The 24,278-nt window shown below is 42.9% G+C and overlaps 1 protein-coding gene across 1 annotated transcript in view; it reads right to left on the reverse strand.

The window, feature by feature from the left end:
• The window catches only part of PLCXD3 (phosphatidylinositol specific phospholipase C X domain containing 3), a 156,569-nt gene that overhangs the window by 58,828 nt on the left and 73,463 nt on the right, over nt 1-24,278 (reverse strand). The window contains exon 2 of the mRNA XM_073346169.1: nt 3,090-3,798. Within this exon, the coding sequence (XP_073202270.1) occupies nt 3,090-3,798 (709 nt within the window). The remainder of the gene's footprint in view (nt 1-3,089; nt 3,799-24,278) is intronic.

Raw genomic sequence — 24,278 nt, forward strand, 5'->3', positions numbered from 1 at the left:
CAAGTACTCCTGTCCTTTTTGAGGAAAGAGTGTGTGTGTGTGTGCACATGCATGCTGTTTTTACTATATAAATTAACCAGTACTGAGAACACATAGTTGCTGTCTACATACCACACCATAATCTGAACTACGCAGCCACTCAGAAAAGGGCAGAGTAAAGTTTTTGCAATTAATCAGAATGTGCCTTACTGCATTGGGGTAATGAGCCTTGCATACATGCATCACATGCAGTATGGATTGCATGCTTATAAATAGTAAAATTCGAATGCAGAGATCGTGGGAAGAGTTCTATACTTAGTTGTATTGTTTTGCTTCCTTGGATTGCTCATCTATCTATTTTTGAACAGGATCACAGTCACATGGGCTACAGCTTTGGAATATTTGATCTTCATTTTCAAAGCAGTTATCACAGTGAGTTCAGTGCTATTAACTGTGTAGATCTCACATACACTCCCATCGGCTGTATCCTGCTACACAGTATTTTTGCATAACTAATGACATTTCCTGGCAGGCAATATGTAATAGTTCTAAAACATCTTGAAAGTTTGCTTCTCTTGCAGTTGTTACAAGAGGGATTGGGGGAATAAATCTTTCAGAACAGTTTGGATCCACACCTACGGCTCGTGGGAAAATCTCAATTATGGTTTTGAAAGCCATGATCGCCAGATATTCCTGCCCAATTACTTTTTGACATTTCAAATAGGTTAATTAGTGATAGATTCAAATTCCATGCATAAATGAGATGCTGAAAACATAGAGATTCAGATTATACAAATCTCAACCAATCATTAAAATCTGGACTCCATTCATTCCCTATTTTCTTTCAAACAACTACAAAAAAGACCATTCTGAGCAGTAGGAAACAAAAACAGATTCTTGCACGTCCCCCGCATTGCACTTCAATTTTAAAAAACATTATTCCAGTAATGAGTGAGAGACTGGTGGTTTGTCACTTGTGCTACTGAAGGTTCAACAGTAAAAGCCTCTGACAAAGCAAAGGAAAGAAACATGGGTGCTTTCTAGACACACAGTAAAGGTACATCTACACTATGATAAATGACTCGCTGCACAGCCACAGCTGGCTGGGTCCACTGACTTGGCTTACGCGGCTCAGGCTGTGCGGCTATAAAGTTGCAGTGTAGAAGTACGGGCTCAAGCTGGAGCCTAGGCTCTGAGATCCAGCCAGTGGGGAGGGGCTCAGAGCCTGGGCTCCAGCCTGAGCCCAAATGTCTACACAGCAAGACTTTTAGCTCCACAAGACCAAGCCCTGTGAGCTCATATCACCTGACCCAGGCTCTGAGACTCAGTGCCACCGGTTTTTTTTAATCGCAGTATAGATGTACCCTCAGAGACATTCCCTTCCCCAAGGAGCTGACAGATTTTATATAGGTGAAGCATGTAGCAGTATCTGTGGGTCAGGTTGCACAAGCATTTCTGTTCTGAAGTCATTTTCATTTACAGTACTTATATCATTTTTTTGCTGTCTCATCATTTTGGCTGAAGTTTAACCTTGTTTTTCCCTGCCTGAATTTGTTTTGGAAAGCTGTCATAAAAACAGTTCATCCTCTTTCAACAAGGAGGGAGGGTTTGGGGGTGTGCACCACAATTATTTGGGAAAAGCGGGTTCATCCATTCATTCAGCCATTCATCATATGGAAGGAGACAGTATTCCCTCTGGACCTTCCCAAGATATGCACATCTTTGCAAAGAGAACAAAACATTAACATAGATTCATAGATATTTAGGTCAGAAGGGACCATTATGATCATCTAGTCTGACGTCCTGCACAACGCAGGCCACAGAATTTCACCCACCACTCCAACAGCACAGATATAGGTGTGAGGTTTTTTTGTAGGAGTCCACAAATCGTAGTTTAAGGACTTCAAGGAGCAGAGAATCCTCCAGCAAGTGACCCGTGCCCCATGCTACAGAGGAAGGCGAAAAACCTCCAGGGCCTCTTCCAATCTGCCCTGGAGGAAAATTCCTCCTCCAGGAACAGACCATTGTTCCTCATTACAACTGTTTTGTTTTGCAATGTGCCTTAGGGTAGGCCTGCACTGCAACTGAAAGCACCTAGGGATCAAAGCTAGCCTAGGTACCAAGAGCCAGGAAGCCACAACAGCGTGGATTTCACGACGGGCTAAGTACTCAGGGTCCCGGGCAGGTACATACTCAAGTGGTGAGCCCTTCCTGAAGTCTGTGCTGCCACAGCTTCATCACTATTGGTACATGAGCTAGTTAGATTACAGCTAGCTCCAGTTGGTTGACACATGATGCAATCACTTCTGATTCCAGTGTAGACATGCCACAATGGTAGTGTGGTGGCCACCTGAAATTTGGCAGGCACATAGCCACAGAGAGGTGCCTTGGTGAAAATTGGTTGTGATTTGTCCAGTCAGAAATTTCTTATATGCGCACAGATTTTTATAATGTAACAGCTAATAACCTGTCAACCTTCTGTTCACTTTGTGCATGCATTAGATCCACAGGGAATCTTACCCCTTTCTATATGATGAATGCCTGAGTGTTTGGGAAGGAAATAGACTCTAAAAAGAGTCCAGCCACATTTGATATGATGTGTGAAGTTAAACAAAGAAGTATGTGTGGCTCCGTCCTATGTCAGTCCATTGGATGTGTGAAGGTTTGTAAAGAAGAAAATTTTACACTGCCTGGCTTTGTTAAGAGACAGAAATTGATCCCTCTTTCTCCTGTACCTGGAACCAGTGCCCAGGGCCAATAACTAAACCCAGGCTGGGTTCAGTTATTGCATAGATTTGCCCATATCTAAAAAGCACATTTTCTGAATAAATGTTTGCAGTGTTAAATGGTAAGAAACAAAATGTGGGGAAAAAAAAGTATCCAGAAACAATCAGGACTTTGTTTACGCTTTAGTGCAAATTCTCTTTCCAGGTAAAAGCACTCATCTTTCATTATTGTTTCCTTTAAATGCTTTAGGATACCTTTGAACTTTGACTCTAATTCATCATAGCAGAGAAAAAAGAAATGCTAAACCTTCCATAACAGGAGCGATAAAAGCAGAGTTAATGAGCACAATCAGTCTGAACACACAATGCTTTCGAGAAACTTACCTTTCTGTGATTGTTTCTCTGAGTCCACTAGTAACACCCTTAACCACAGTACTAGCTTTGGGGGTCAGCACCACTTGAGATATAAAAAAGGAGCCCTTCTTTCTTCTCTCAATGATTGATGCCTGAAGAAACTGAATCAGTTTTTCTGGGTCTGTTGTGTTTGCCCAAGGAGCTGGCATCATCTGCCCTGGCCAAAGAAATGGTACCTCAAGAGCCACTGGACTATGATAAAATACCAACACTTGGTAATCCTTCTCCCACAGGTACTGGAGACTTACTTCTTGGGCAAATATAGCCGGGCACATTTTATTCCCAAACGTGCCTTTGAGCATTTGGACCAGGTTCTCATGATGATATTTCTGCATCCCATAGAAATGATTGAAGTCCAAGAAGACCACTTCTTTATGGTGGTCAGTCAGAAATGCATTGATCTCTTCAAGGCCCTCATTGACTTTGGCACTAAATAACCCATGAGCAAAGTAAAGTTCATTGTCAGGGTCTCTGGGTTTAGTGGAAATTCTGAGATCAAAATATCGTATACCTGCACCCAGCTGGCTAGTAAAGTTCATCGTCTGTGTTGCCAACCACTTTCTCATCAACTTTTTAGCCACAGTCCCAAATACGGAGACAAAATTCTGGACAGTTTCTGGTTGTTCAGGTCCAACTGGAGAGGCTTCGTCGATGTAGAAGCTAAAGGAGTCATGAGACCCTACAAATATAACAAAGCAAAATCAATGTTGCATTCATACACTTAAAGTTATAAATACTCCTCTCTTTCAGGATAATCTAATTTTCTGGTTAGCACACAGATACTCTAAAATTGGCCTTTTCCTCCCAACCCCTTCCCCCCGTACATTATTTTCATAGAATCAATATTCACGTGTGTTGAAAGTGAATGAATTTAGGAGGGCTAAATGAAATGTGTATTAGTTTAATGAGTACCTCTTACTTTTATGCCCTTAGTACTACTGAAGTCAATGGGCCTGATTCTTAGTGTAAGTCAGGAGTAGCTCCACAAGTCAGTCAACTTGTAGAAGTGTGTAATACCTATGTAAATGAGAAGAGAATTAGGCCCAATCAGTGTGTTCACTTGACTAATGGTTAGCTGGATCAGGACCTTTGTGATGAGCAAAAATACATATCCTTGACATTTTACAAAAGCTAAAGTTTTCAATAGCCCTGAAGTGACTTAGGAGCACAGGTCACATTTTCAAAAACACCTAAGTCCCACTGACTTTCAGTCAGGAGCCTAAACCAGTTACTTCTCAAAATTATATCCCAAACCTTTGCACTCATGGGAGAAACAGTGTAAGAATGATAGTTTAATAGTTATAGCTGATGCAGACACTGTATTCCATTGCTTAGAATGAGGAGGTTCATTGTGTACTTTGAACAATGATGAATTGTATTGTACCTTTTTGTGTGCCGAAGTTAATTGCATTGCACATTTTTTAAAATTTGTACTATCAAAAAAGGTCAACGACACCCTCACTTTGCACTGCACTGTTTCCTTAGTTTCAAGGATTTGTCTTTATTTTGCAATATTCACTTATTTTGTCTAGTTTGCAGCCACTTTGTATGAAAATTGAAACTAAAGTTAAGGGTGTTAACATTGAATAAGTTTTCTATAAGGGGACTATATCTTGCATTGCAAGGAGAAGCACGTGATCTAGTAGGTCTTTTTCATTCTTAAGTACTGTGATGCAGTCTAACGGGGTAGGTGACAGTCTACACTACTATGGTCAACACTGTTACAAAATTGTGAAATGTTGTATAAATATGCCTTGTGAAGCATCACTGGAAAAGTTCTAATCTGCTAAATATTATTATCTTGTTATAATGTGTATATCGATGCTGTGTGTGGAGTTATGAAAATTTGCTCTGAGTTTGTAACTCAAACATGTTGTGGGTCTGAGAAACACCCACAGGCTAGCTCTTTAGAAATAACAAATAGGTGCAAACAAGGACATCTGCATGTCGTCCCTTAAGACCCCTCAGACAGCATGTAGGCAAAGGTGCAAGCTAGAATCCACAATTCAGATGAAGGACTGATGGCAGAGCACATATACCATGGAACTGCCTGACCTGTAACACAGCCAGGATTTTTTTCCAGAAAAAGGGTCAAGATATAAAAAGGGGAAATAAAGGCCTCTGGCCACCTCCTTCCTACCCCATCTCTGAACTGTTAATTCTGACAAGGGAAGTTTTGAACAAAAGGACTGAGGTCCCCAAAGCTACTTGGACAACCCAGAGAGACTTACAGAAAACTAGCAGATTTAACATTCCTGCTAACATTTTGGACTACATACTCTGATACAACTGTAATGTGTTTCATCTGCCTTAACCGTTTCATAACGCTCATTTCTTTTCTCAGTTAAGTCTTTAGTTAGTTTACTAAAGGATTGGCTACAACGTTGTTTTTGGTGTAAGGTCCTTAGCATCCCTTGACTTGGGGCTGGAAGAACCTAATGTGTGGTGATTTTCATCACAGAAGTCCAGTTTGTCCGAGTGGTAATACGGGCTGCTGGAGGGTCTGAAGGGACCGCTTGTGGCTCCATATTAAGCTAGTATAGTGATCCAGGAGCACACATTTGTTGCTGGTTTGTTAAATCTGATTATAGAACAAACACCAGTGTGGGAGTGTCTGCCCAGTTTTTGTTAGTCTGACCTGAAATTGGTTCTCTCAGCTGTGATCCACAACAAGTACAGTAATAAGGTTGACAGGTGTCCCGTTTTCAACCCTGCTCCCCACACCCCCTCTCACACCCCAATCCCTGCCCCATTCTTAAGCCCTCTCCCACACCCAAACTTCCTCCTGCAGCCTGCACCCTCTCCCACACCCAAACTCCCTGCCCCAGCCCTAAGCCCCCGCCAGCACCCAAACTCTTTCCTGGAGCCCGCTCCCCGGACCCTCTCCCACACTGAACCCCCCCGACCAAGCCTGGAGCCCCCTCCTGCACCCTGAACCCCTCATTTCTGGCCCTTAGCTCAGAGCCCATACCCCCTCCCACACGCCGAACCTGTTGGCTCCACCCCCCAGCCTGAAACCCCCTCCTGCACTCCAAATTCCTCATCCCCAGCCCCACCCCAGAACCTACACCCCAATCCCCTGCCCCAGCCCAGAGCCCGCACCCCCAGCTGGAACCCTCACCCCCTCCTGCACCACAACCCCGTCCCAGCCCCGTGAAAATGAGTGAGGGAAGGAGGGCAGGGAGAATGGACTGAGCAGGGGGAAGGGCCTCAGAGAAGGGGTGGGGCAGGGGTGAGGCAAGGGTATTTGGTTTCGTGAGATTAGAAAGTTGGCAACCCTATACAGTGACAGCTACCAATAGCTTTTGGTTCTTCATCACAAAATGCACAAAAATGTACCCCTCTTTCCTACTGTCATACTGCATCCTATCACCTTGCCTGGGATGGGTTTATGGAGCCCAAGCACAGCAGGCAACACTGTGGGTGAAATTCATCAGAGCACAAAGGGCCTGCATCCAGACCTATCCTGCATTTTGTGCAAATCTTTTTGTGTCAATGGGACTTTTGTGCCTGGAATGAGCTGCAGCACTGGAATCATAAAGTTTCAGGCCAAAAGGGGCCACCAGATCAACTAGCCTGTACTCTGACCTCCTTATATCACAGGCCACCAACTCCACCCAGCAACTGCACACTGGATCCAACTGAAATTAGACCAAAGTATTACAGCCCACAGGAGACTAGAGTTATGTGCCACATACAGAGAATGAGAGGGACCAAGGTGCACAAGTGCCTAAGGCCCCCAAAATGGCAGGGAAAAGATTCAGTGAGATATACCCAAATAATCCCAGCAAGTGACCAGCAGCCATGCACTGGAGATGAAACTGAAAAAACCCCAAGGTCACTGCCAATCTGATCTAGGGGAAAATTCCTTCCTGATTTAGCACATGGTGATCAGTTAAACCCTGGACATGTGAGCAAAAATGAGCCAGCCAACCCCCTGAGAGAGAGAGAATGCTCAATGCCACTTCTGGACCTCCCCATCCAATGTCCCATCTCCAGCTGTGGCCATCTTTCATGTTTAAGAGGAAAGAGATACAAAACAAAAAAACCAGACGGTATTGGGGAAGGGGGTGGCCAGATGTAACCCTCAGGAGCTTTTAGGAACATAAAACTAGGCTCCAAGTAGTTCAAATTCCTAGCATCAAGGGTGGGCTTTTCATCAACGCCTAAGTGTCAACGACTTTGAAAGCATGAAAGCTGTGGCAAACAACGTATCAAGGTTAAAGAAGTCCCCCAATCTGCTCATTTCTGGATACCATACTAGCTAAACCATGATGAACCTTACACATTGCAATGACAGATGAAAGGTTTTCTTCTTTACATGGAAAAAAGAAAATTATTATTGCCCATCTCAAGCTTTGGCTGAATCCATCTGTGTGCCAAAGAATACTTTCATCCAATATTAAAACCACCTCAACTAAACAACTCCCTGAAAGTCCCATTGTTTTCCCTTATTGTCTTAACTGCCTCTTTCAACTGCATTTTATTTTAAATAAATTGCGAGTTGTGATTAAACTTTTTTCTGATAAGTGTTCCTTTGAAACCATATCCCTTGCACAGCATGGTTAGATCATAGAGATGTATGTGATTACACAGAAATACCCTAAAAGACTAGATCTGCATACAGCATTTTAATGCTAAATCAAATGGATACCACCAGATTAGAGCAGTGATTCGTGTTTCAACATATTACAGGAAAAATAAATGGAGTACATTAAAGGTTCTGCTCAGGCTAGCATGTATTAATCTAGAGATTAAAACAAACCTCTTATTTAAGACTAGGCTTAGGTTATTGATACTATCCTGGAATGGATCATGTGAACATTGACTACCATGTATATCCTTAAACCAAAAAAAAGTCCCTTTGATTTCATAGGATTCTGAATGGAAGTAAGGAGATCTACAGTAGCAGCTGATTGCAGGATTAAGCCCCAAATTTGTGGGAAGATAGGAACAGACCAATGGTCTAGTTCAGTGGTTTTCAAACTTTTTTTCTGGTGACCCAGTTGAAGAAAATTGTTGATGCTCGTGACGCAACAGAGCTGAGGATGAGGGGTTTGGGAGGGGTTCAGGGATGGGGCAGAGGTAGGGGTGCGGGGGTGAAGTCTGAGGGGTGGGGCCATGAATGAGGGGTTCAGGGTATGGGAGGGGTCTCTGGGCTGGGGCAGGGGGTTGGGGTTGCAGGCCTGCAGGCACCGCCCTCTCCCCCCCAGCTCCCATTGGCCGGGAACCGATGCTCGAGGCAGAGGCAGTGCGCGGAGCCCTATGGCCCACCCATCTAAGAGCCGGACCTGCTGCTGGCCACTTCCAGGGCACAGCACAGTGTCAGAACAGGTGGGGTCTAGCCTACCTTAGCTGGGCAGCACCACCACAACCAAGTGCCTTACATTCTGCGAGCCAGTACTGGGTTGCGACCCACAGTTTGAAAACCACTGGTCTTGTTAGTCTGCTAGGTTGCCTCTGGTATCCTGATGTTCCAGAGGAAGGCATACAACTCCCAAAATATACCTGGTCAGTATAAAACAGTCATTATTTAAATTGCTAGAGCCAAGAGGAACAGCACAAAAGTCTCATTGCAGAAGACTACGCTTGTCAATATACACTATTTAACTTTTGTAAAGCAATCACAAACAATACAGAGGACGAGGGGGAAATTCATTTCACAGCTGGCAAGCTTCTGAATATTTTCAGCCAGGGAAATTTAGAAAAGTAATTTTTGTACTTTTAATATCTTTATGCACAGGCTGGAGTCCAGAGAGCTGGGACTTTTGGGGGCAGGGACAACAGGAGAGGAAAGTGCCATAAGTTTAGAGACACTGTGTCATGTTGTGCAGATTGGACAGGAGGAGGTTATTAAAAGGTATCAAAAGACAAATGAAATCAATCTGTACTGTTTGGTTTGCTGATTGACACTATGCTTTGAGCAGATGTGATCATATCTGGAGCTGACCATGATGATATAAATATTATTCCTAGTTTGAGAGTATAACTAACTCATAACATCCATAGGTATAAGTGATTTGAACATTTCCTTCCAATATGATTTATCATGCACTTGTCAACATCAACATTTCTCTGTCTTCATCTTGGACTTTTACCTTTACAAATCTACTCATATGATTTTGAGATTCCAACATCTTTGCACCTGGTAGAAAAGTTATCTTATGGTCCTCGTTGCCATCACATCTAATTGTCGATATTCCTGATGATGAGAAGATCTTTTACAACCATCACCTTTATTATACAGCAAACTGGGTTCCATTCTATTGTAAAGATTACCTTGGTGGGTGAGGAATCCGCCTCCCCCTTCTTCCACTAGGAAGTGGGTCTTTAGGGACAACTGTATGTCAGTGTTCTTTCTGTCAACCATGACAGTGGCTTCCATAACTGAAGGAAGGATGCTGCCATTTCTGAGGTAAGGTTTCTCTGGGGTACATTAGATGAAACAATGGTAGATTGTATTTTTAAATCTTTCTCTGTCTTGCTCATCCTCCCCTTTAGTGTCCCATGCTTCAAGGAAGTGTATTTGCACTCCCGGAGGCAGAAAGTGGAAGCACAGTTCAACTGACAGAGCACAGGACTGGAAACCTGCCACTCCCTGAGTTCTAATCCTTGTTCTACCACTGACTTGCTGTGTGGTCTTGGACTAGTCACCTATTCTTCAACTGCACTCTAAGGACCAAAAATCCCCAGCCTTGCTACAAGTTCTCTGTGACGCTCCAGTTTCTTTTCAAGACCTTTGGGGTGCATTATGTTAGTAACTGCAAGGGCCTTGAAGACAACTTCCTGCACATGGAAGGCTGCTGATCTGCACCCTTATAATTTGTGTCACAGTCGTGCCTACAGGCCTCAACCAATATTGGGCTCCATTCTATAGGTAAACAACAGGAAGCAAGAGAATCTCTGCTCCAAAGAGTTTACAATTTAAACAGACAAGATTGACAACTGGGGGCGGGAGGCACAGAGAAGCAAAGTGACTTGCCCCAAGTCACACAGCAGGAGACCCAGGAACGAAAACCACATCTTATTGCTAGCCTACTATCATATCCATTTGACCATATCACAAGGACCAATTTTCCTGCAACATATATTCTGCCATAGGCTGCCTCCAAGAAGGGTTAGGTAATGGAGTGGCAGCAGGTCAGTACAGTGCTCACTGGCAGGCTTTTTAAGTTGCAAAGGAGAAGATCTGACACTCGCTCTTTATCTTTCACTCAGAACAAATTCTTTTTTTATATTGACTCACTCTATTTCCATCTCAACCTTTTCTCTCGTGCACATACATCTTCTCACTGCTCTGCCAACTTTTTATACCTTTTTTCACTACAATCACTCAGTTCCCTCACAATCAGTCTCATCAAGGATTGGCTTCTGTTCCTACATTTACAGCTCTTAATCAGTCACTCCAATTTTACTCAGCAGTGGTAACATTTTCATAATTCTCATTTCAAAATAGCTAGTCAGAAAGAAACTTGAAAAATAAAATGCTTACTTACTGATTCCCACTCAGCCAAACTCCTTTTTAGCAGGGAGTCACCCTGTGTATGTTTTTGATGCTGGCCTCTCAGCTTTAGAAGTAATTGCAAATGATGCTTTAAGTATTTGCAGCATGCACAGTTAAAAAAATAAAGCGGTCAATTTCAACCACTAAGACATTAAGCTTTGATGTACTTACAGGTAGTCAAGCACTATTTAGATATTCAAGAGTAAAGTGTACAGTGACATCTAGCTTGCAGGCAAAAAGCTTCTGGTACTTTCATTAAGGAAATGGTCTTAGTCTTCTATAGTGAATTCTTTTTACAGGACAACTGGGACTATGCAGCCTCATTAACATATTTATAGAATCCCTAGAGGATTATACTCCCCCATTTAAAAAATAATTGGACTCAATGGTGGGAAAAGGACCCTAAGGGAGAATGTATTTCAGTTTAGAAGTTATTTCTTTAGCTCCCTAGAGATTTACTGAAATACTGCTAGCCTACTGTTTCCTGGCTCCCAGCATTGTCCCGTCATTCATAAAAAGGGCAAGCATAAATGGACTTTGGTATGTCTCTCTCCCTTCACCACCCCTCGGCAAATGCTTAGATCCTCTTGCTTAATGGGGGTCTGGTGACTCCCAACTAGAATAGTTGTCCTGAAATGAAATACTTCTTCAAAGCAGTGCCAGACTCCATCATATCCTCAGTAGTGTTCTCAAGACTCACAGGTCATAGCAAGGCACAAGTAGGATACACAGCTTTCACGCATTTTCTGACACCATAATCCTCAAATCTTTTTCAGAGTCACTGCTTCCCAGGATAGGGTCTCCCCATGGGTGACGCGTGAACACCCCATTCGGGGAAGCTCACCCTGGGCCTCAGCCCTGCTCCTTCCACCCAAGGCCCCAACCCTCCCCTGCTGGAGCCCTGAGCTCCCCACCGCGGCTGGAGGAGCCCTGCCCCAGCCAGCCCAAGTCCCAGCTGGACAGGCACCCCAGGCCCAGAGCGCTCGGTGTGACTGGGGCAAGTGTTGGGGCCACCAAGTCCTGGGCAGGTGGCAGGCTCACCCTAGCCCCAGCCCCCACCCACTTGAGGCAAGAGGCTGAGTAAGGGTGGCAAGAAGAACAGGGACACCATGGGGGAAGAGCAGGATGCAGAAGAGGGCCTTGGGGCGGAGCATGGGCAGGGTCACGCCTGGCTACTCTCTGCCCACGAGTTTCCTATCCTGTAAATTTGGCCTACATACTTTATTCCTATATGTTAAAGTTAAAAATTACTTAGATAAATAGATATCTTCAGGTCAGCAGGGCCTGATGAAATACATCCTAAAATACTCTAACTGAGGAGATACCTGAATCATTAGCGATTATCTTCAAATACTCATGGGAGATGGGAGAGATTCCAGAGGACTGAAGAGGGAAAATATAGTGCCAATCTAGAAAAAAGGAATAAGGACAATCCAGGGAATTACAGACCAGTCACCTTAACTTCAGTACTCAGAAAGATAATGGAGCAAATAATCAAGCAATCAATTTGCAAATACCTAGAAGATAATAAGGTGGTAAGTAACAGTCTGCATGGATTTGTCAAAAACAAATCATGTCAAACCAACCTAATAGCTTTCTTGGACAGGATAACACACCTTGTCGATAAGGGGGAAGTGGTAGATGTGATATACCCTGACTTTAGTAAGGCTTTTGATACTGTCTTGCATGACTTTCTCATACACAATTTAGGGAAAAATAGACTAGATGGAGCTCCTGCAGGGTGCGTGTATAAATGCTTGGAAAACTGTTCCCAGAGAGAAGTAATCTAGAATTGAGTGGGGGCCTGCAGGGACCAGATCTGGGTCTAGTTCTGTTGAATATCTTCATCAATGATTTAGATAAATGGCACAGATTTAGATAAATGGCACACTGATAAAGTTTGCAGATGATGCCAAGCTGGGAGGTGTTACTAGTGCTTTGGAGGACAGGACTAAAATTCAAAATGATCTGGACAAACTGGAGAAATGATCTGAAGTAAATAGGATGAAATTCAATAAGGAAAAATGCAAAGTACTCCACTTAGGAAGGAACAGTCAGTTGCACACGTACAAAATGGAAAATGACTGTCTAGGAAGGAGTACTGGGGAAATGGATCTAGGGGTTATAGTGTATCACAAGCTAAATATAAGTCAACAGTATAACACTGTTGCAAAAAAGCGAACATCATTCTGGGACGTATCAGCAGGAGTACTGTAAGTACTGTAATTATTTCGTTCTACTCTCCACTGATAAGGCTTCAAGTGGAGTATCGTGTCCAATTCTGAGTGCCACATTTCAGGAAAGATGCAGATAAACTGGAGAAAGTCCAGAGAAGAGCAACAAAAATGATTAAAGGTCTAGAAAACATGACCTATGAGGGAAGATTGAAAAATTGGGTTTGTTTAGCCTGGAGAACAGAAGACTGAGGGGGGAAATGGTAACAGTTTTCAAGTACATAAAAGACTGTTACAGGGAGGATGGTGAAACATTGTTCTCATTAACCTCTGAGGAAACAACAAGAAGAAATGGGCTTAAATTGCAGCAAGGGAAGTTTAGGTTGGACATTAGGAAAATCTCCTTAACTGTAAGGGCAGTTAAGCACTGGAACAAATTGCTTAGAGAGGCTGTGAATCTCCATCACTGGAGGTTTTTGAGAACAGGTTAGACAAACTCCTGTCAGGAATGGTCTAGTTATTACTCAGTCCTGCCTTGAGTGCAGGAAACTGGACTACATGACCCATTGCGGTCCCTTCCAGTCCTGCCCCTCTCTGATTCTATGCACACATTTACATTTATCCATATTAAAATGTGTATTGTTTCCTTGCACTCGGTTTACCAAGCAATCCAGCTCACTCCGAATCAGTGACCTATCCTCTTGATTATTTACCACTCCCTTAATTTTTACATCATCTGCAGACTTCATCAGAGATGATTTTATATTTTCTTCCAGGTCCTTGATAAAGATATTAAACAGTATAGGGCCAAGAAGTGATCCCTGTGGGACCCCGTTGGAAACAGACCCACTTGATCATTCCCACTTCAGAATTACAGTTTGAGACCTAGCAGTTAGCCAGCTTCTAATCTATTTAATGTATGCCATGTTAATTTCATATTGTTCTAGCTTTTTAACCAAAATATCATGCGAGACCAAGTCAGACACCTCACAAAATTGAGAATCAAGTTAGTTTGACAGGATCTGTTTTCCATAAACCCATGTTGATTAATTACATTACCTTCCTTTCATTAATCAAGTCCCAAATCAGCCATTCCATTATCTTGCCTGGGATCGAAGTCAGACCGCCAGGACTATAAATTACCCTGGTCATCCTATTATCCTTTTTAAATACTGGCATAACATGGACTTTCTTCCAGTTTTCTGGAACTTCACCAATATTCCAAGACTTACTGAATAATCAACACTAACGGCCCAGTAAGCTCATCAGCGAGGTCTTTTAAAACTCTGGGATGCAAGTTATCTGGACCTGCTGATTTTAAAATGTCTAACTTTAGTAGCTTCTGTTGAACAACCTCCTGAGATACTAATGAAATGGTAAGAGTGTTATCATCATCATTAGCTATGACTGCCTCATCTGTTATCCCCCCAAATTCAGAATATTTATGCATCACTTCAAGCTTTTCTACATTATTATTTATAAACTTACCATTTCCATCTAGTAGTGGACCAATACAATTGTTAGGATTCTTCTTGCTCTTAATATACTTAAAATACTTATACTCCTTATTGTCCTTAAATCTACAGGCTATCGATTTTTCCTGCTGTCACTTTCTTCCATTATCATTTTTCTTCAATGCCTTTCTTCTGATTTATATTTATTACCATCAGCTTCCGTTTTCTTCTATTTATTATACATATATTTTAATTTTTTTATAACTATTTTCACTTCCCCTCTAAACCAGGTCATTTTTTTTAACAATATGGCTGTCTTACTTGATTGTGGCTTTTTGAGCATCTAGTAAAGTGTTCTTAAACAATTCCCAATTATCATTCATATTTTTCTGATTACATTCTTTCTCCCAGTTGACTTGGCTCATAATTGTTTTCAGCTTTGTGAAATTCACTCCTTTAAGGCACCTAATATATGGACTTTATTCACCTAAGCTACTGTTAATTTTTAGTTCTGTGATCAATTCTCCTCTTTATTAGTCTAAGTTACAGCTGCCTCCAAGAGCTGCCCTGTGGCTGCATGCAGTACTGCCAGGAATCTCCCTATCCGTGCCTGCTGCAAACCTGCCCCCCAACTCCCCTACAGGGGATGGTTAATGAAATGTGTATTTGAGATACACCCCCACACTTAATTTACCTAAAAAGTGTGTGGATCCATGCGTGCAAGAGAGACAGATTGGGGGGAAGGTCTTTAGGTCTGTCCCAATTCCTACTGCAGAAGCAAAGCTCAGTTACTTGTTTCCTTGAACCGTAAATCAGCTTATATCACAGTTCACATTTTCAAGGTTACCTTTGCAAGGAAGAGGGCCAGAAACTTCCTTTGTAAACAAGTTAATAAATAAAAAAAAGCAAGCTGAGATTCTCCTTTGTATTTATAGCTCTCCAAGTAGGGTGCACATGCCACAACTACGGGTTTCATGAGACCAACTGCTGAGGCAATTTAAAAAAAAAGGCAATATAAACTCATACAGCCTTCCTGACAGCAGGTTTCCCTGTCTCCTTTGATAATTCCTTAGTCATTGGTCTCTTGTAATTATTTGTATAGGAGGAAGTGTTGCAATGTTTTCTATGAAATTTCACAAAGTTAAAAAGATATCCCTGCGTGTAGATACCCTCCCACCTCTTCCCAGTCAACCCACCACCCACAGACAGATTTCAGTTTAGAACTTGTACAGATAAATGAAAGCATGATGGAAGATTATTTCAAAGGCAAGCCCTTTTTGGGTGCTTCAGCATAGAATGGTTAATTTCACCAAATGTGGGCTACACATTAAGAACCCTATTCTACATTCTTTACTCAAGCGAATGTCCTTTAACTTCAGTTAACAGACCAAGGATAGCAGGATTAGGCCTTAACACAGAATCAATGTAGAACTGACTAATCGGCATGTTGAATCAGCTCATTAGAGACTGCATGCTGTCCTAGTACATTAACAAAGCAGGTGCTCCTTATGAGGGAACAAGATAAACTCCTATGGGAATGAGGCTTCTAACTCCTACTTATGCCACTGAAAAGTGCCCCACTCTTGTAAAAGACAAGTAGATTTTCCATGAAAATTTTCATAGCATTTCTCAGTTTCTTAATTAGATGAAAGATTTAATTTCAGTTTTCAAAACCAAAATAAAATTGTTTTTTAGTTTCTCCTCCCCCACCCCCCTTTGCAGTGGACAAAAGGAAGAGTAAGGAAAAGAAATCTTTGTCTTTATTTTTTAAAGTTTTTTTCCTACTTTTCATTTCCTTTTCCATTCCCCCCCAGCCCCCCCCAATTTTCCAGGGGAATAATTTCTGATGCTTTAAATAAAGACCCCCGTCCCAAGTGTATAATTAAATAATAATAAAACAATTTTAAAAATGAAAATGTAGCTAACATTTACTGCAGACAGTGTTGAGCAAAAATATTGTCATAGATTCCTGTTTGGAAACATTACTTTTTGACTGAAGGTAAGAAAACAGCAAGAACTGAGCCTACATGGTTACCACCAGCTCAGGGCTTGTTGGTGTAAGTTTGCTGATGGACGCTGCACAGACAGACAGTCAGAAAGGTAGAGAGCAAGCAAGAGGAGAAAGCAGATGCCTATGGGTTTCATGGAGTCTGTGTGAGGGGGAAAGAAGTGCTTGAGAGGGGATTGAGGAGTAAGCGATGCCCCACTGCTCCCTGCATTGGAGAGTGGAGCAGTTAGCTAGGGAGAGGCAGATTAGTGACTTGGAATTTTAGCAAACATTAAAACTACAGGCATTTAATAACACTGTTACGATATACATTTAAAGCACTTTATACATCAGCTAAAAGAGTGAACAAACAAACAGAAAATTATTTCCTGCAGCATGAAGTGTGTCCTATGACTCGGAGGAGGAGAAATGAGCATGTAGTGTAGGAGGTTGATTGAGATCACCTGCAGGAGTAGAGAGTAACATCCCTCTAAGGGAAGGAAAGTAAGTTAAGAGGTGAGAGGACTGAAAACAACAGTATGGTTTTCATCTCTCCTATTCAAGTGTAAAAGGCCATCTCCCTCAGAGGAAGTTCCCGCATCCAAGGCCCAATTTCCCCCTTTTCAACAAGACTAGAAGTAGAGTTATGGTTCTGGAGGTCTTCACCCAAGGAGAGAAGTGGGTGCTATTCTGCATATAGGTCATCCTGTGTGCGGAGTCCTGCAGCTTGTGTGCTCTTCTGCCACTGCTCCCTCAGGGAGGGCTCTGTGCGTGCTGATGGTGAGACGGAGCAAGGTCTCCAGTTCATCCCACAGGTGTTTCAGAGTGCTGGGATGACCACCCTGCTCTCATCAGCACCTCAACTAGCATACCTTCCCCACAGGTAATCAGGTGTAAAGGTCCGGGCCCTTGCAACCTCAGTGCAGTGGGCTCACCCACATAATGAGTGGGACCTCTTCCCTCTTCATCTCTCTCTCTCTCTCTGCACTGTTGCCTAAGAAATTAAAATCTGCCTACTACACATTTCCAACCTCAACAAAACTTTCTAATAACATCCACGGACAAACCAACTGACCTGTGTGTATATAAAATCTCCTCACTGTACTTTCCACTTTATGCATCCGATGAAGTGAGCTGTAGCTCATGAAAGCTAATGCTCAAATAAATTGGTTAGTCTCTAAGGTGCCACAAGTACTCCTTTTCTTTTTGCGAATACAGACTAACACGGCTGCTACTCTGCAACCGACCTTGTTTCATATGAGCATGAATGAATACAGAGCAAGTTGCAAACAAGTGAATCCATGTTCAGGTTCCAATTCACCAAATACTTTTCCCCAGGACTCACCCAGCTATGGACCTGAATATAGCAGAGCACAAAAGAAACCATGCTCTCTCATCGCCCTAGAACATGGTGGTGCTGAACAGGGAACACATTGTCAAGTTTATAGGAAGGGACTCAGAAAATAATTTAGAATTCATGGAAACTGACATTTAAGTTATCTACCAGTACAACATTGCGGCTAAAGGGATTAACACAGTCCTTTGATACATGAACAGGAGAATCTTGAGTAGGTGAGTAGGGGTAGGAGAGGTTGTTTTAGAGACCATTACTGGATACTGTCCAGTTCTGTTGTTCACACATGGAAAAGGATGTTAAAAATTGGGAAAGGTTCAGAAAAGAGACACAAGAATAATCTGGAGAAATGGAAAACCAACCACACAGTGGACAAATTTAAGAAGCTTATTTACCTTATCTAAGATAAAGTTAAGAGGTGACTTGATCATGGTCTATAAGTATATACATATTGCAAGAAATCATATAGTAGATGGCTCTTTAATCTAGTAGACAAAGGTACAATGAGATCCAACGACTGCAAGCTGAAGTGAAGGAAATTCAGATTAGAAACAATGCTCAAATTTCTACCACAGAGTAGTTAACCATTGGAATAATTTACAGTAGAACCTCAATTACAAACACCTCGGGAATGGAGGTTGTTCGCGACTCTGAACAAAACATTATGGTTGTTCTTTCAAAAGTCTACAACTGAACATTGACTTAATACTGCTTTGAATCTTTGTGTGTGTGTGTGTGTGTGTGTGTGTGCGCGTGTGTGCGTGCGCGGCCTGAGTAGATACTTCTGATTCCAAATGAGGTATGTGGTTGACTGGTCAGTTTGTAACTCTGATGTTCACAACTCTGAGGTTCTATTGTACCAATGGACGTGGTGGATTCTCCTTCACCAGAAGTCTTTAAATTAAGATCGGCTATCTTTCTAAAAGATGATGTAGTGTCAACCAAAAGTTATGGGCTTGATGCAGGAAATTACTGGGTGAAATTCCATCGCTTGTGTTATGAAGGTCAGATAGGAGATCATAATGGGCCCTTCTGGCTAAAAATATCAAAATTTCAGCACACCATATGAAGATTTAACTGTATGTTTGATACGAAAATTAAAGTGCATCACATTCCTCACTACTTTTTTCAGTGTATTACAGCTCACCCAGATCTGAATTTAGGGGCCCAAATACAACTCCCCTTTGAAATTAACCACAAGGGGCCAGATCCTCAGCAGGCACAAATCAGCATAGCTCCTTTAATGAGGAACTTTCCCAAATCTTTGCAAGCCTTGTGGCATACATCCTTTTTCAGAAGAGCAAACAAACCTGAGTTTGTTATTATTCCCTTCTCTGTTAAAACTCAATGCTGTTTGTTCAGATGTATCAGGGGGGAAAAAAACATTTAACAGATCTGAGAGTCTGGTTAAGTAGTAGTCTCATACAGCAAAGTACCATATTAGCTATTTTTTCTTTTAGTTCAAGGAATAGCATATAAAATGTGAATGGTCTGTGGCAGGAAAAAATAGCAAGGGGGATATCCACCGCTAAGCATAAAATTCATGAGCAAGCAACCATTTAGGGTATGTTTTACTCTAGTATCAGTCCATCCAGGCTAAAAATATCATCACCATCCATGTCATAGAATCATAGAATATCAGGGTTGGAAGGGACCTCAGGAGGTCATCTAGTCCAACCCCCTGCTCAAAGCAGGACCCATCCCCGACTAAATCATCCCAGCCAAGGCTTTGTCAAACCTGACCTTAAAAACTTCTAGGGAAGGAGATTCCACCACCTCCCTAGGTAACGCATTCCAGTGTTTCACCACCCTCCTAGTGAAAAAGTTTTTCCTAATATCCAACCTAAACCTCCCCCACTGCAATGTGAGACCATTACTCCTTGTTCTGTCATCAGCTACCACTGAGAACAGTCTAGAGCCATCCTCTTTGGAACCCCTTTTCAGGTAGTTGAAAGCAGCTATCAAATCCCCCCTCATTCTTCTCTTCCGCAGACTAAACATCCCCAGTTCCCTCAGCCTCTCCTTATAACTCATGTGTTCCAGACCCCTAATCATTTTTGTTGCCCTCCGCTGGACTCTTTCCAATTTTTCCACATCCTTCTTGTAGTGTGGGGCCCAAAACTGGACACAGTACTCCAGATGAGGCCTCACCAATGTCGAATAGAGGGGAACAATCACATCCCTCGATCTGCTGGCAGTGCCCCTACTTATACATCCCAAAATGCCATTGGCCTTCTTGGCAACAAGGGCACACTGTTGACTCCTATCCAGCTTCTCATCCACTGTAACCCCTAGGTCCTTTTCTGCAGAACTGCTGCCTAGCCATTCGGTCCCTAGTCTGTAGAGGTGCATTGGATTCTTCCATCCTAAGTGCAGGACTCTGCACTTGTCCTTGTTGAACCTCATCAGATTTCTTTTGGCCCAATCCTCCAATTTGTCTAGGTCCCTCGGTATCCTATCCCTACCCTCCAGCGTATGTACTACTCCTCCCAGTTTGGTGTCATCTGCAAACTTGCTGAGGGTGCAATCCACACCATCCTCCAGACCATTTATGAAGATATTGAACAAAACCAGCCCCAGGACCGACCCCTGGGGCACTCCACTTGATACCAGCTGCCAACTAGACATGGAGCCATTGATCACTACCCGTTGAGCCCGACAATCTAGCCAGCTTTCTATCCACCTTATAGTCCATTCATCCAGCCCATACTTCTTTAACTTGCTGGCAAGAATACTGTGGGAGACCATGTCAAAAGCTTTGCTAAAGTCAAGGAACAACACGTCCACTGCTTTCCCTTCATCCACAGAGCCAGTTATCTTGTCATAGAAGGCAATTAGATTAGTCAGGCATGACTTGCCCTTGGTGAATCCATGCTGACTGTTCCTGATCACTTTCCTCTCCTCTAAATGCTTCAGGATTGATTACTTGAGGACCTGCTCCATGATTTTTCCAGGGACTGAGAGGAGGCTGACTGGCCTGTAGTTCCCAGGATCCTCCTTCTTCCCTTTTTTAAAGATGGGCACTACATTAGCCTTTTCCCAGTCATCTGGGACCTCCCCCGATCGCCATGAGTTTTCAAAGATAATGGTCATACTTCTTGGGGCAAACAGCAGTGCTTGAGTTTTGAGCTTATACCTTCGAGAGTAGCATTAAGCGATGATGACCCAAAGTGGCTTTGTTCTGCTAAGCATGAGAAATGGCATCTCCGCAATCCTAGTGCCTTCCTATTATAATTCTTGCTCAGAACCCTGATGCTACCCACCTAGCCTTGAAGGGCAGTATGTCATGTGAGAGGCTTTAAAAACAAAATTCTATATTGATCTGTTACTATCCTCCCTTCTTCACACAGATACACATAAAACCCTATTTATGATATGACCCAGGATGACTTAGCCTTTGTACTCTGAAAAATATCAAATCAAAGACATCCCCTTAGCCCTGAGCTGCTATTTGTATGATTTCCTTTCATGAATAGCAACAGTCCTTATTAGTGTTTGTACTAGTACTACTTGTACCACTATGGAGAGAAATTTCCCATTAAATACATTGCTTCTGATTATATGGTTTCCTCACAAAACCTCCTTTCTTGCCAATTACTGGATCTATTGTTGTAAAGGGATATTTTGCAACCATGGATTATGCATCCCATTTCACCTCTATTACAGACAGTACAGTCCTTTCCTAATCCAAGGCTGTCTTGGATGTATATTTTTAGCTTCACTATGGACTTTATTTAATTAGGCCTCTTTCCTTTTCTATCACTGTAACATATTCTATTAAATCTTTAAGTGACCCCAAAGTATATAACTCATGTTGCTCCCTACTACAATGCAATACCGATATTATGCTGTGGACTACAGTACCGTGGGCACTTTTAAGAGCTAGATATTTGATTGCCACAGTAACTTTAAACAAACATATTTTGCATTCTGAATAAAGAGAATATGGCAAATACTCTTATAAACTGACCTCTACTTTTTTTTTTTTACGCACAATGCACAATTTCAAATAGATAAATGATTTTTTAAAATAAAAATAGATAAAATATGTAAGCAGTGTCAGGATGAGCTCCACCCTGACATCTGGTGGTGAGGTGTGGCAAGTTGTGGAAAAGAACTTCAGGGGCTGATCTCATTTGCATAGGCACACCCACCCCACCTAGAATGAGGCCATAGCTGCCGAAATGGTCACTTTGGCTGCTGTGAGATCCCCAGTGTCTCTGTTATTGGGGCAGGAAGAATAAATTGTTATTACCCTGATTATGGGAACTGTGCTTGGAACTGCACGTGGCCTTTTGTGATGATGGAGGGACTCACCATCAACTAAGTGGCACTCGCTAGGCAAGGGTCATGGGTTCCAAAACTCAGTGAATTGAGAGAGGCTGGGGATAAGTATTAATACTTGGTGGTATGGGTCCCTTGGTGAGGGCCTTACATGCTAAAATTGCACTTCCTCCTCTCTCCACTGTGGAATATCAGAGCTAATTTTGATTTCATTAGGAGTCTAGTTACAGGCTGCTGAGCTCACTTTGGGCTAACAGTGCACCAGCACTGAGGCTCCCCTACTACAAGCTGAATTCACCAAAGAGCTGAACTGACTAAGAGCTGAAATCACTGAGTGTTGTGTTAAGTAGTGGGGGAGCCTGAAGATATATTGTGGAGCAGTTTGCGGGATGGCTGGAGTGCCTTGTGGACAGGCTGGTGGAACAGTTCGTAGGACGGCGGGAGCTGCTGGTGGGACGCGGAGCAGTTTGTGGACCGGCTGGTGGAGCAGTTTGTGGGACGGCGGGAGCTGTTGGTGGGAGGCGGAGCGGAGCGGAGCTGAGCGAAGGAGTTTGTGGGGCGGCTGGCGGAGCGAAGCGAAGGCCTATGGAGCTGTGGGGCGGTCAGCTTCAGATCACGTAAGGTGCCTCTTACCCGTGCCCCATCTCCACCCAGGTTGGGAGGTAAAGCTCCGCAGATAAACTTTCAAACTCTGGGGCTGCCCTGACCAGGGACAGAGACTTTTGGGGCATTGGACTTTTGGGACTTTGGGTGATTTGGGGTTGCTGGACTCAAGAACCAAAGGGAAAGGACATGCCCCAATTTGCTTGGGGTGGGTTTTTTTTGCTCATGGGTTGTGTTATGAATCCTGTTGGAGGTGTTTCCCCAACATAATGCCACATTGTTTCTCTCTGTTATTAAAAGGCTTTTTGCTACACTCAGACTACGTGCTTGCGAGAGGGGAAGTATTGCCTCTTGGAGGTGCCCAGCGGGGGTGGTATATATTTGTCCCAGGTCACTGGGTGGGGGCTCGAGCTGGTTTGATTGTGTTATGGGAATGGATCCCCTAGATATTGAACCCGGCCCTTGTTGCTGCCAACTCTGACGGGCAGAAGGGTTACAAATATATTCTCATTTTTGGTAGAATCACATGTTCTCTGATTGACTTCCAGTGGAGCTGCAGGTGCTTAGAACCTCTGAAAATTATGCTTGGTATTTTGGTGGGCTTAAGTTAAATTTGAGATTTACACACCCTCTTAACATGGATAATAGTTTTATTTTTTTGATGCTAGTTCAAATCCCTTGTAAAAAAAATGAGGTTTGCAGAGTTAAGGATGACAACTGGCCAATAATGAACCCAAGTAGGAGCTAACAAGTTTTCACATTTTTATCCATTAGATTGCAACCTCGATAAAAAGAAAAGATGGTAGGCATGGCTGGATTAAATGAGATTGTATGTAAAGCCAGTGAAAGAGGGATTCGATGCATTAAAAGTGGATTTTCTATGACTCTTAGTGTATCTCCACACTGCAATTGAAGCAGGTGATTGTAGCATGTGTAGACGTAGCCAAGACAGCTTTAATCTAGTTAACTCCTGTGCAGTGAAGCCCCAACAGCATGAGCTTCCTAAAGGTGCAAGCCCACCAGGGACCCTGAGTGATTACTTGGGTGGGTACTTCACTGCTATTGGTACATGAGCTAGCTAGATTAACACTAGCTTGGGTATGTCTCCATGTGCTGACATCACACACCCCAACTGCAGTGAAAACATACCATCTATGTCTCTGTAAGAAAGCCACTGCAGTCTGAAATTCATCTCCAGGAAATTTTTAAAGGCAAGATTTTTAGATTGTTTGTATAAGCTTCAAACTCTTCTGCAAGGAAGCCTTCCATGCAAAGAATAAGGATTCCTGCAGCACCTTAATGTATGTACTGAGTCTGACCACTGCTGTAACAGTGCCTGGGGATAGGTTGGCCTCGGGATGCCGTTGACAGAGTTCTCTATTACCAGGAAGAGACGTAGGCTAGATTTCTATGTGCATTTTCTCAGTCACTGAGCCAGTAAGGGCAAAACCAAGTAGTTCACTTGATCCTTGTGGAAGGAAATTGGGAGACCAAGTAGGGAACATGCTATAGATAGGGTCCTACCAAATTCACGTCTATTTTGGTAAAATTCACTATCATAGGATTTAAAAATGTTTCCATTTCATGATTTCAGATATTTAAATCTGAAATTTCACAGTGTTGTAACCGTGGGGGTCCCGATCCAAAAGTAGGTCCCATCCCTCCCCAGCCCAGCTGGGACTAGTAGCTGGAGCCTGGCACAAGGTAGGATCCCCTGGCAGGGACATCCCGACCCTCGCCCCTCCTCGGGTGCTAAAGGGGCCTAGGGCTGGCTGTGACCATGGTGCCCCCCCCACCAC

The sequence above is a fragment of the Lepidochelys kempii genome, chromosome 5, assembly GCF_965140265.1.
Source record: "Lepidochelys kempii isolate rLepKem1 chromosome 5, rLepKem1.hap2, whole genome shotgun sequence".
Taxonomy (NCBI): Eukaryota; Metazoa; Chordata; order Testudines; family Cheloniidae; genus Lepidochelys; species Lepidochelys kempii.